Raw genomic sequence first — 12,863 nt, forward strand, 5'->3', positions numbered from 1 at the left:
CCGCTATTCGATGGATAAAGAGGGTTCGGAAAGGTGATAGTAGGTGTATGTAGTATACATATAAGAGCGTCACTGAATTTCGGACAAAAGCCTTAAGAAATCCATATATTTTGTATTTTCTCATACCTTCGTATTTATTCTTCTATTGATTGTATATTATACACATATAATTATTATATTTTATTATTATTAAACTTACCTGTTAAATGTTACCAAATGGATATTTTTAATTCTTTCATATTAAAGTGCTGGTATCGTATCCAGACTCATTATCATTGAGGTGCAAAACACTTGGGTGTCCCATACTTGCACCTCTTTTCCGCAGTGTCCTTGAGTGATGGCCAGTGCCGAAAGCTCAGGCTTCGGCCTTGGGATCAAATTGGGCCACTCCGATCTGGGGGCCAGCAATTTCGGCGCTGGTAAGCAGTTGCTTTGACTAATTTGCGCCAGTTCCCGATTGCGGCCCGTATTTAAATGAATTTTCCCCCCTTTCCACGGCGATATAACGGTCTATTTAATTGTAGCCAAGACAGACGCTGGCGGAGAGCCTTGGCCGCCCGAATTTCGTGTTTGTAGCCATCTAATGAAGTTGCCCGCTGTGGAGAGCGAATGGAAAAAAGGAAAAAGGAAAACGGAACAGAAACCAAAAACGGAAAGAAACTCTGGGGCCCGGCTGAAAAAGACGCACACGGCGCAGTGGGAATGGAAATGGAAATGGGCCGGAATGGGCCGTGGGTCTAGGCCAACAGCAGTTGCCTAGGACCCTCATTTATTTTCACTTTAATCAAAGTGTATGGCAACGAGGCAACAACGATGACGAAGCGCCACCGACCGCAGATGCTCGATGCTCGATGCTCCAAGCTCCGTGCTCCGTGGTCCACGGGGGGAAGGGGGGTGGAAAATGCGAGGGGCTGCGAAAATGGTGGGGGGTGGCTGATGATGGAGGATGCTGAACAAATTTGGCTTGGCATGCCCAAAAGAATTCTAAAGCGTAAAATAACAAAGACTCAACGGCGGGCAACCAAAGGCATAGGCGAAGAAGAAGGTGGAGATGGAGAAGGGGATGAGAAGGAGAAGGAGAAGGAGGGGCAACAGGAGCAAGGATACGAGGAAAGGGGAGCGAAGAAAAAGAAAGTAGTTGTGTTTTAATGCGAGCACCGAGCTACACGTTATCCTTTCAGGCTGGAAACAAAAGCAAAACCAACACAGATTGAACACCCTCCTCCCTCCCCTCCTCCTCCCCCTGCGCTTTCCACTCCCGCTAAATGGAAAAAGTAAGCTAATTAGTTAATGAAAGATATTTTCCTTTGTTCAAGAGAGAGACTGAGCGAAACGCGGACGAATAAGATACAGAAATTGATTTCGCCGAAGATTCCCCTTTTATTGTTCCATTGTTGCGAGAGTTCGCGCCACTCGCCTACCTTTTTTCCTTACAGAGGAAAAATTGACTTTCAACCTCGTTGAGGTTAAATTAGGTATCTTGACACTGAATTTTATTTTATTAAGTGTTTTATCTTTGAATACAATTATTTTTAACTATGTTTGTTCTTAATTTAATTTAAAAATACAAATTTTAAGATTAACCATAACTGTCTAATCACATTTAAAGTTTTCGAGCTCTTAAAGTTGGCAAAGCTAAAATTGCAAACAAGAAAAGCACAGACTGTATTTCGTTTATAAGATACCAGTACTCTATACTCATAAGAAAATTCTCACAAAAATTTTGAGATTCAAGCTTAAAGAATTCCTTGGAACTTCATTTCCGTTTGCCTTAATCGACTTAGCTGTTAAAAACATCAAGAAATATATAATTTAGTGTAGTTTTTCATTCTTTGAGAATAGAAGTATTAAATAACGACATTTTAATATGTTTTATTCTGTTTTAGTATAAACTTCAAGTCATAAGAAAATCCTCACAAAAATTTTGGGATTCAAGCTTAAACAATGCCTTGGAACTCCATTTCCAATTGCCTTGATCGCATTGGCTGTTAAAAATATCAAGAAATATATAATATAGTGTAATTTTTCATTCTATGAGAATAAACTACATTTTTATATATTTTATTTTATTTTAGTATAAGCTTTAAAAATAAAACTTTGTCGTGGGTTATTCTTGATGGTGACCCCATCTTGTACTAGCCTTACCTTGTCCCCACCTTCTGCTCGATAGGCTTCTGTTAATTTAAAAGGACAAACGTTCCTGCGAAATTCGCTCGTGCAGGAAAAGTGAAGCCTGCTTTGGGGCCACCCACGAGGAACTGAAAGTCCAGCGCGGTTTGCCGTGTGTAGGCGTAGGCATCTGCAATATATGCAAAGTGCATACCCTGGGCACACAACCCCCTGCCACGCCCCCCGCCCACGGGTCTCACGGGCGCCCTTTGGCTGCCACGTCGATTGTGGAGCTGCCGCCTTTGTTTGGCAATTTCGCCCCGTTCGCTGCTCATTTTCCGCTTTCTTTTCTTTCTTTGTGCACCCCTCCCCCCACCGCTGCATAATTCTGCTTGCCTGGCCTGCTCCCCACCACCACCCCCTCCCCCAGCATTTTCCCACGGGCAGACCAGTGTCCAGTACTTTGTTGCGCTTTCTGGTCCGTGGTCAGCGGCCCGTGAGCTCAGTGCCCTTTTGTAATGCAAAATTGTTTTGCTTGAATAAATCATAAGCTTAAAGCGCTGCACTCGAGTTTAAAGACAGTCAGCAGTGTCCTTTGGGGACTCGATCTGTAATCGGGCATTCGACGGAGATTAAGCGCAGGAGAAATGTTACTGGGTTCCAGTATCCTTTTCGCAACAGACATCTCTTGGGCTCCTTCGGCTAGTTTACTTCATAAGGTGGAATCAGGATTGTGTCATAAGAAATTTAAAGGGAATGTCCTTTATTTTGCTAAAATCTATATAACGTGGATCCAAAACTCCGTACAAATCGAAACAAAACGATTATTTTCTGTTTTAAAAACAAAATGACTCAATTATAGTAGTCCTTTTTCGCACACTCCTGGTGCGAATCGTCCTTTGCGAGGACATCCGCAGTGATAAAAACTGTCTAATCTCTTTTTCGGCTGACAAGTGAACGGGTGTCCCTTTTGGGAGTCTTTTATCCTTTTCTGCCCAGATTGCTGGGCGATGTTGGCTTTTCCTTTGCCATTTCCCAGCTTTGCGACTCACTCCTTCTCTTCAATTTAGACGCACTTTACTTTTTCTGCATTAGAAAAAAATCATTGGGGAGAAAGAAAACGGGACATGACAGCCTCCTGCCGAGTCCTGCAGAAAATTGAGCATGCAATTTGGCTTTTCTTTTCAATAATTTTCCATTAGACAAGAATACGATCCACGCAAAAAAAAAGAACAATAAAAACAGACGATGGGCTGGCGAAAAATCGAATGCGTTGGCACAAAAAAGGGGGCAACCATTGGCCAGGCAGTGTAAATGATGATAGATGTTGGGGTTCGGGGGGAGTGGGGAAGCCACGGGGTGGATGACTTGCTCACACACTCACCTCTGTGCCGGCAAGTGTGTGTCCGTATATATAAATATATATAGCACCGATGCGAACGAGGATGACGACGACGTGGCCGTCGACGACGACACTTCTGGTTCAGTGAAGCATAAGAAATTCTCGAATGAATCGCTCTGTTGACGCTTGAGTAGACTTGAAGCGATAAGCGGTTTTTGTCCCATATACAAAAATATATCTAGTCGCGATTCCCTTTGTCTGCTGGCCCGCTAGTCCACTGGTCCCTCCCAATCGATCCGGTGCACCCATTCAAACAATAACTTTAAGCTTAGGCGAGAGTTTCCGATTTGCTGGGGCAAATTCAAAACCATTCTGCGGTTAACCCCGAAGGTTTTCTGACCCCTAACTACGGCGGGGGAGAGTTTCGGGCAACGAAATTACACTGACACTTGGGTACCATTGAATCGATTCTTCAATATTCTTCCCCTATTCGTAGAGAATACCATAAGAATACTTAAGAGCACTCTTGACTAAAACCTGTAACTTGAATTTAATATAACTAAAAAGGCAAACTAATTATGCATACAATTTGCAAGCTAATTAGATATAAAGCCTTAGGCTAATCTTAAATTCTTAATAATCATAATTATGCAGAGATTCTGAGTCCACCGTGCGTATGCGTGTTATGGCCGACCAACCGATAGCTCATACGCCTTGTTGGCGCAGCCTTGAGGAATAACCCAAGCCATCCCCATCCTTATCCCCCACCCCCCATCCCCTGCCCCCTCGCCAGAAGTCTGGCCTAATGGAATTAATCAAATGTCATGCTGATGTCGCACAAATGTAAAAAGTTCCTCAGGCGGTGGCCGGTGCTGTTGGCGCTCCTGTTCATTGGCACTAGTGTCAGATGTTTAAAGTTTCGGACGACGAAGCCGCCGCATAACTAGTTAACAAGCATTTGCCGCAGGCACTCGGCGATTGCAGGACGACGGGACGACAGATCAAGCGGTGAAGGAAAAGAGGGAAGGAGGGAGGCAGGACGATACAAGGACGACGATGCCCATTAAATTGTTGATCTTGGGCAGGCGACAGCATCTGTTCAATACCGCAGGCGACACACAGAAGGCAGCGCACACACTCGCACATATGGACACTCGCAGGACCCGTTTTCGGTGTCCTGATTCTTTTCGCCCCTGGGGCAACATGTGTCTGTGTCCGTGTCCGTGTCCGTGTCTATGTCCGTGTCCGTGTGCCGGCATCCCGAGCGGCAAAATCTGAAACCAATTTGCTTCCCGTCCCCGCCGACCGCTGCTGCATTCTATTTCAGCGCAACCATTGCCACTCAATTTGAATTATGGGCACGGGTCAAAGCCTTGCAAAATGTGATATCGTGGGCCCAGAGGCTTGTCGCGATTCCATCGATCCAGGAGCAGAGGGAAAATACGTCCGAATGGGTTATTTATGCATATTTTCGTTATTTTCGCCTTTCCTCACAGTCCAATTTGTTGTCATTCGGTGAAAGTTTATGATTTTCGATTCTACACAGAACTAAGTAGCCATGTGGGCCATTTGACAGCCAGACCATATATCATATGATTAAAGTTAATATGGAAATTTAGACTGCTTAGAAAGACTATTTGTTTGGATAAGTGCCATTTTAAATCCACCAATGCTTCATACAAATTTAAATAGTATTTAGTCCATTTTAGATTGGTAGTTTCCAATTATTATTTAATTTATGTAATATCAATTTGTACATGGCTGGCATAATATCACTCTTCACATATGTATATATTTGTATGTAAAATTATACTATAAAATGACAAAGGTTTTTAGATAAGAATGTTTAATTTGGCGTAATCTTCATATAATAAATAGATAAATAATAAATAAGTTATTATGAAATATAATGATCAAGAACATTATCGTATTGTGCTTTCCCCAAGTAGCTCTACTAAATAATTAAAATGAGAACTAACGAAAAATGAAAATGTATTTTTAAATAGGGCAGGAGCAAGGAGTTGAACGAAGGAATCGCAGGGGCTGTGGTTATCCCTTCCGCATTCTCAATCTCGGCCATGTGTGCTTGGCCTTGGCACCCAGCTCCCCCCAACATCCCCCCTCCCAAAAAAAATGCCACTGAGAAACTTTCGCCCTACTTTCCCCCACTTTCCACATCTCGCCGCACGCGACTCTCCACGATGGCGTTGAAAATAATTACACTTGCTGATTTATTGAGTGTCGTGTGGTGCGGCGGGAAAGTGGGGGAAATGCCTTGCACCGCCCGGATGTTGTTAATGAGGCACGACATTGGCCGGGATCGCTCGGATTGGATTGCAGTGGCCACGTCAGTTTATAAGCGCCCCAAGGTTGAGTGGGGTCAAGTGATTAGACCCACTCCCGCGACCTGGCAGTGAGTAATCGTGTTCGCAGGGGAAAGGAGCTCTGCGATGTCGGTGCGGAAATGCAGTCCACCCCAATTCGATTACAAGTTGTGATGGTGGAGTTAAAATCTATTTATTCGTGTAGGGGGTTTCAGGCAAATGGGAAAAGTCTAATAAGGTTGGGTGTCCACTTTCTTGGTGCCCGCCTCTTAGGGTGAAATATACAGGACCACTTATCGATTGTTCACAAGAAAACCAAGGTATCATAAGCATTGATATATTTTATTTCGGCCCCTGTAAGAGCTTAAGGTCGCACATTACCAGATTAAGTGCTAGGCAAAACATAAGCCTGCAATGCCAACACTTTTCTCTGCGTGTAGATCGCCGTGGCCCAGAGCCAAGCACCCAGATCCCACTGACCACGACTTGTTGCCCTGCTCCCCAAAAGTGCCGACTTGATTTGCGGTGAGTCGAAGGCTTAACGATTCCGTGTTTCTGTCGCCGGGGAGTCCGATGTGTGCCAACAATGATTAGGATGTAACAGACCAGACAGCCAGGAGTCGTCTGAGTTATGTGGTGGCAGGGACGACCTGCCTGGGGCACGTGGGTGCCGAGGCCGAGGCCAGGAAGGGACACTCACCCGGACCCGGATCCGGATTCGGATTCGGATTCGGATCCGGACTCGGGCCTCCGGCTGTGCTTTATGGCTTGCGTGCGGCTGGCGCGTATTCAAAGGCATCGCTCAAGCGAAAGTGAAATTAATTACTCGACTTCAGCTGAGCTGATCCGAGTTCAGTTGCAGGTTGGCTCGGTCCGTCTGAGTCTCGTTCTGGCTCGCTTCGTTTGACTTGAGTTAAGTTGAGTTGCTGCTGCTGCTCTGCTGCTGCCGTAATTAATGAAAAAGCCAGGGACTCTCACACGGACATGTTCGCACAGCACTGCGCCATTTGGATGGCCTTCCTCTCGTCCTGGAAGTGTGCCAAAATTTGATTAGTACAAGCAGTTGGCTCGCAGGCCGCCGCCTGTCTTCGGGCCTCGTCCTCCCAGATCTCTCCCGGATCTGAGATCCCCGATCCGGATTCGGGAGTGCCAGGTAAGGACCCCTTGCTGCGACTCCGATTACTTTTGACCCCTTGAAACCCGAGGCAGCCGGCACTCTCCTCTCATTAGGCTACAACGAGCCATCTTTTAATTATGGGCCATCGACTCGGGCGGCTTTAATCAGCGTCAATTGGCAAATACAAAAGCGAAAATTGCAAAATGTGTAAAGGCAAGATAGCGCAGGGAAGGGAGGGGGAGGGGGGCGGCGGGAGTGGAACGGGCGGACGAGACGAGAAACACAAAAACCTTTTGCTAATTTAATTAAATTACACAATTTTCTCTGTCGCTTTTTGTAGAATAATTGGCAATAAATTGATTAAAGAGTTAATTAAACATGCGGCCATGCCAGTCAGCAGGAGTGGGTCCGTGGGTCCGTCCGAGGGGCGGGGCGGGAAGCGGGATGGGGCGTGGCCAAGCGGATAGATAATTACATGGGCGCAAAGTGCTCGGCCCGACTTGCGGTGTTTGAGTGTGCCTAAAATGCAATCGAATTAAAGAATTTAAAGAATGAGATTGAAAAAACCGGCAAGATCTACCATTGCTCAACATTCTTACATCTTTCATATATAGATAGGTATTAAGAACCATATGGTGGACTTCAAAAGTTCTTAGGCCCTAGATAAAGGCCTTAAAAGCACTGAACTTGACCAATCTGGTTCCGATTTTGAAGTGATTTTAATAATTTAATAATCCTATTCTCCAGCATTGAAGTATTTGTCTTTCATAAATTTGTCAGTTTAATGTCATAACAAATCAAATTTTGTATCATATCTCGAGAACGGATTTGCTTAGTACTGTCTTTGTATTACATTGACATTTCGTGAAAAACTTTTTTAAAATGATAAACAAATTTGTTGTCAGCTTGGACATCAATTTTTAGTACATTGAAAACCAGTTTTTAGGAGTGAACTTACCCTAATGATATACTAACAAAATAAAATTATTTATTCTGATAAAAAATCAGAATAGTGTTTAATATATTTAAAGATATTATCCATATATATTTTGACCTGCAAATATCCATTTAATATTGGGTTGATGTTAATATTTTTGACCTCTACTAATTTGTGCATCACTCTGTCTGTTTTCCTTCTCTCCAGCTAAAGGAAAATGCCGCTGGCGTTGCAGGAGTTGCAGCTCGCGTCCGCTGCCACGCCCCCGCCCCACTAGAGGTTGAGCCCATTCCATTGGAGGCGGGGCAGCGGCGGCAGCAGCATGGCAGCCCAGCCATTGAGCACCACGGCGGCAACATCTGCGGCAGCAACGGCAGGAGCAGCAACGGCGGCGACCGGAGCGACCGGAGCGACATCCGCTTCCACATCGACGGCAGCCACTTCCACGTCCGCATCCACGGGAGCCACGTGGATGCACCACCTGGTGGATGGCTCCGGCCTCGCGAACGGCAGCGAAGCCCCGGCGGGCGTTGACGGCCCCACGATGCCGGCCGGGTACTTGCCGCTCTACGAGGATGTGGAGGCGGCGGCGGAGGACGCCGGCTACGCGCTGATCGACGACATCAGCGAGTGGCTGTTGGGGACGGGGGTGGTGGTGGTGGCGGTGGGCCAGGGGGCGCGGCGGAGAACAGCACGACCTTGGCTGTCACGGACGTTGCGGCCAACGAAACGCTGGGCTGGCTGGAAGTGCTGAACAGCACGCTGCCCAGCAGGAGCAACGCCAGTGCGGACGAGCAGCCCGCGTCGGTGGTGGGAGTGGGAGCGGGAGTGGGGGAGGGGGAGGTGGAGGAGCGGGGGCGGTACGCGCTGCGCAACTTCGTGGAGCAGCAGCTGGGGGCGGGGGAGTGGGGGCGGGAGCGGCCGTTGGCGGCGGCGGCGATGCTGGCATCGCCCTGATCGACAGCGGCGAGGAGGCGGCGCTGGACAACGTGGCGGATGCGGAGACGGACTACGGACTCTTGGGCGGCTTCGGCGACGCGGAGCTGCTGCAGCGGACCGCGACGGCGGCGCGGGAGACGCTCGGCAACCGCACGGCGCCCGCCACCGGCAGCTTCGATGGCGGCGGCTCCGGGGAGGTGGGCGTGGCGGGCGTGGCAGGCGTGGCCGGCGGACTGGGGACGGCCGGGGGCGCAGGAGGAGGAGCGGGCGGATCAGGGGGCAGCACCTTCATGCTGCTGCTCGAAAACTTCAATGATTATTTCCCCAACTACAATGGGAGCACGGTTTCGGGGACGACCACCATTGCGCCGGGCGTGGCGGCCACGGCCAGTCGGAGCGGCGGCCTGCTGCTCGAGCAGAACCTGACGGGCCTGTTCCTCGACGGCTACCGGATCAACTGCACCAACGAGACGCTCAACCTGACCGACCCCTGCGTCGAGCTGAGAGTGGGTGAGTACGGAGTACCATCCCTAAGTAACTTTAGAACTCTTGCCATAGCCAATAGTACTGCCGTTCGAACATGGCATTTTCAAATTTACCCTTAATAGCTTTCGAAATGCTTCCACCTTCGTACTTTCTCACTTTTTATTGCCTTATAAGTAACAGGCTGAAAACTTTCCAAAAACTAGATGGAACAAATTTAAAACTCGGCATAAATATTAGAACAGCTCAATAAATGCTTCAACCTAATTTTGGATAACTTAATAAAATATTTATATTTTACTAAAAATAATTTAATTTTTCTGCATAAATATGAAATACCTTTAACCCGTTGGCATAAGAATTTTCCTATTTAAAATAGTTTTCAAGCCATTTTGAACACATGTGTTTGCAGATATTGCACATAAGTAAATCAAATTAATTTAAAGCCGCACAATCGTGTGCCTTTGAACCGAAAGTTGTTCTTTGTCCGTTAATCCATATTTGTGTTGCCATCTTGTTTAAACAAACAGTTGGGTTAGTGTCCAGCCACATTTTCATTAAGTAGTGCCCGAATTATAATTGACTTAACGTGCACATTGAGGTTTCCATGCAATTATTCTGCAAAGTGGACTGCAGATAGGGAATAAAGTTGCAACAGCCTGCGGACAAAAAGGACAAAATGCGCAGCTGCCTCGACCGAGCACGAACAACACGAATACACTCTGAATCCTGTGACTTTTATCTTGCCTTTGCAGTGGACCACAACTACTGGGCGCTCATCCTGATTCTGTTCCCCATCCTGACCCTCTTCGGCAACATCCTGGTCATCCTGTCCGTGTGCCGCGAGCGCTCGCTGCAGACAGTCACGAATTATTTTATAGTCTCGTTGGCCATCGCCGATCTCCTGGTCGCCGTAGTCGTGATGCCATTTGCTGTCTATTTTCTGGTAAGTTTCCGCACCCTATACCCCACTATACCCCACTATATGTGTAGCAAAGGTGGCCAATTCGGGGGACGAGGGTGTTTGCGAGGGCCCCTGGTCGGGGTGTCAGAATCAAAATGGCCAAATGCAAAATTGCCAACCATTTCCGTTTAATTTTATCAAGTGTTGGGTCATATAATAAATAAACACGCTCATAAATACCAATCAGGATGGGCCTGGTGAAATGCAGGAGGGGAGGGACGTAGCTTTTAAGTAAATTGAGGCCATTCAGGCAATAACATTCAATTTTTGGCGATGCCGGCATATAAATCAATGTGTTTCCTGAGCAACTTTTTAAGGCAGAGCAAGCAAAACCGAGGAAGGAGCTCAAGCTGTAGGAATGGCGAAAAAAAAAGTTACCCAAAAAAAACACTTGAAACAAGAAAGGAAAGCTAACTTCGGGCGGAGCCGAAGTTCATATACCCTTGCAGAATACTCTGTAAATTATATTCTCCAAAATTATTCATATGATGCATTCTTACTACTCATCAAAAATCCCAACTTCCTAACTTTAAAAACACCAAAGTTATGGCATTTCCAATCGTTCAGTTATATGGCAGCTATAGGATATAGTCGGCCGATCCTTATGAAATTTGATAGGTCGGATTGATTGGCTAAAAATAAAACCCATAGAAAATTCCAACTTCCTAACTTAACAAACACCAAAGTTATGGCATTTCCGATCGTTCAGTTATATGGCAGCTATAAGATATAGTCGGCCGATTCTCATGAAGTTCGGTAGGTCAGATTGATTGGCCAAAAATAAAACCTATAGAAAATCTCAACTTCCTAACTTTACAAACACCAAAGTTATGGCATTTCCGATCGTTCAGTTATATGACAGCTATAGGATATAGTCGTCCGATCCCGGCCGTTCCGACTTATATACTGCGTGCAAAGGAAAGAAGGGTGTGTGCAAAGTTTCAATTCGATAGCTTTAAAACTGAGAGACTAGTTCGCGTAGAAACAGACAGACGGACAGACGGACAGACGGACGGACGGACAGACGGACAGACGGACAGACGGACAGACGGACATGGCTATATCAACTCAGGAGGTGATCCTGATCAAGAATATATATACTTTATAGGGTCGGAGATGCCTCCTTCACTGCGTTGCACACTTTTGACCAAAATTATAATACCCTCTGCAAGGGTATAAAAATGCCTCAAAATGGCAAATTGCTAGATTATCCATTTAAGCCATATTCCAGATTTAAATGATTCACGTTTAAGACAATAGTTTATAACTTAACGTTAGTATTTGGATTTAGAAAGTATAATTTTAATTGAAAGTGATATATACTGCAATATTTCATTGAATGAAGGATTTAAGAAAGTGGCTAATAATTAGAAGATTACAACGAATAATAATCGATTAATGTCAAATTCAAAATATTATATAATGCACACAAAAAAAAAATATATCGTTTCTAAATAAATATATATCTCAGTTAAAGTGATTTAAATTTGTAAGTAAATGAAAGACTTGCTTTGCTATAAAAACGTAAGAAGTAAGATAACAACCAAATATTTTAAAAGGAAGTATTTATTTCAGCAAACTCGCAATAAAACCAAATGTTAGTCGGAATTCGTATTTAGTTTGAGTGCTGAAAGGTCCTGGAAGTCTGCGACTGTAATTTAGACGGTGGGAGACAAGCGCCCGTCTTGGGCGACTGCCTTTGACTTAAGCCGACGTAGCTGTCATTCCGTATGATTGATTGTTCGATTGACTGACTCACTGACTGACAGACTGTCTAGCCAACTGGCCTCACCCGCTGAGAGTTGACTTTGGCCAGGACTACCAGGACTACCAGGACTACCATTACCACCGAGAGCGCCAAGATGCCCCGCCAGCTCACTAACTGACTGACAGATTGATGGAAGTGCCTCAGACCGGCTTTGCCTCATCCCCTCGGCCCTGTTTCCGGCCTGTCCACCCGGTGCCTCATCAGCATTCAGATTGCGGTGCCGGATCCGCCGGCCACACTCCGAAATTCGGAGGGGCGGTGGGGGCGTGTACCGCGTACGGTATGGTATCGCCTTTGGAGGCGCATAGCTAGGATTGGTTGCTCCTTAATTGGTTGCAAGCCACGCTTGTCATGGCCGCCACATTTAATTGCATGTTTATTTCATCGCTGGCAAATTATACCGAATTTCCATTGCAATTTTAAAACCCCTCGGAAGTCAAATGAAATGAACAACAGCCACCAATAGTGACAGCGGGGGAGGGGGGCGAGGGGGCGTTGCACAATAACAAATGTGAAAACTTGTCACACAAATGAGAACAAGAAACTCCATGCCGGCATAATTGAATGTTTGTTCAAATATTTATTTATTGTTTCCCCCGCCTGATGAAGATTGACTGACCAGGGAATATGGAAAAAACAATTAATATGGCGCACATACACTGCACGAATTCGGATGGGTAAAAAAAGTTATAACCTGGGCTCGTCCGGGAGTTGAACCCGGGACCTCTCGCACCCGAAGCGAGAATCATACCCCTAGACCAACGAGCCGCTTGGAGGACGGGCTGCCCAAGTGACCCCAAAAAGAGGGAGACAAGGACAGGGAAGCGGAGGGAGGGAGATAGCGCTCGGCCGATATTCGATTGGTAGAGCGGTGTTTTTC

General features: G+C 46.1%; 1 protein-coding gene and 1 non-coding gene across 2 annotated transcripts in view; one reads left to right on the forward strand and one right to left on the reverse strand.

The window, feature by feature from the left end:
* Positions 1 to 813: 813 nt before the first annotated feature.
* The window catches only part of LOC108043206 (dopamine D2-like receptor), a 34,462-nt gene continuing 22,412 nt past the window's right edge, over positions 814 to 12,863 (forward strand). The window contains 7 exon segments of the mRNA XM_044461440.1: positions 814 to 1,134; positions 6,370 to 6,531; positions 8,107 to 8,470; positions 8,473 to 8,645; positions 8,679 to 8,723; positions 8,726 to 9,278; positions 10,007 to 10,197. Of these exon segments, the coding sequence (XP_044317375.1) occupies positions 814 to 1,134; positions 6,370 to 6,531; positions 8,107 to 8,470; positions 8,473 to 8,645; positions 8,679 to 8,723; positions 8,726 to 9,278; positions 10,007 to 10,197 (1,809 nt within the window).
* Trnap-cgg lies at positions 12,680 to 12,751 on the reverse strand. Its single transcript has one exon. It is a non-coding gene; the product is annotated as a tRNA-Pro (tRNA).

The sequence above is a fragment of the Drosophila rhopaloa genome, unplaced genomic scaffold (assembly GCF_018152115.1).
Source record: "Drosophila rhopaloa isolate 14029-0021.01 unplaced genomic scaffold, ASM1815211v1 contig_3, whole genome shotgun sequence".
Lineage (NCBI taxonomy): Eukaryota > Metazoa > Arthropoda > Insecta > Diptera > Drosophilidae > Drosophila > Drosophila rhopaloa.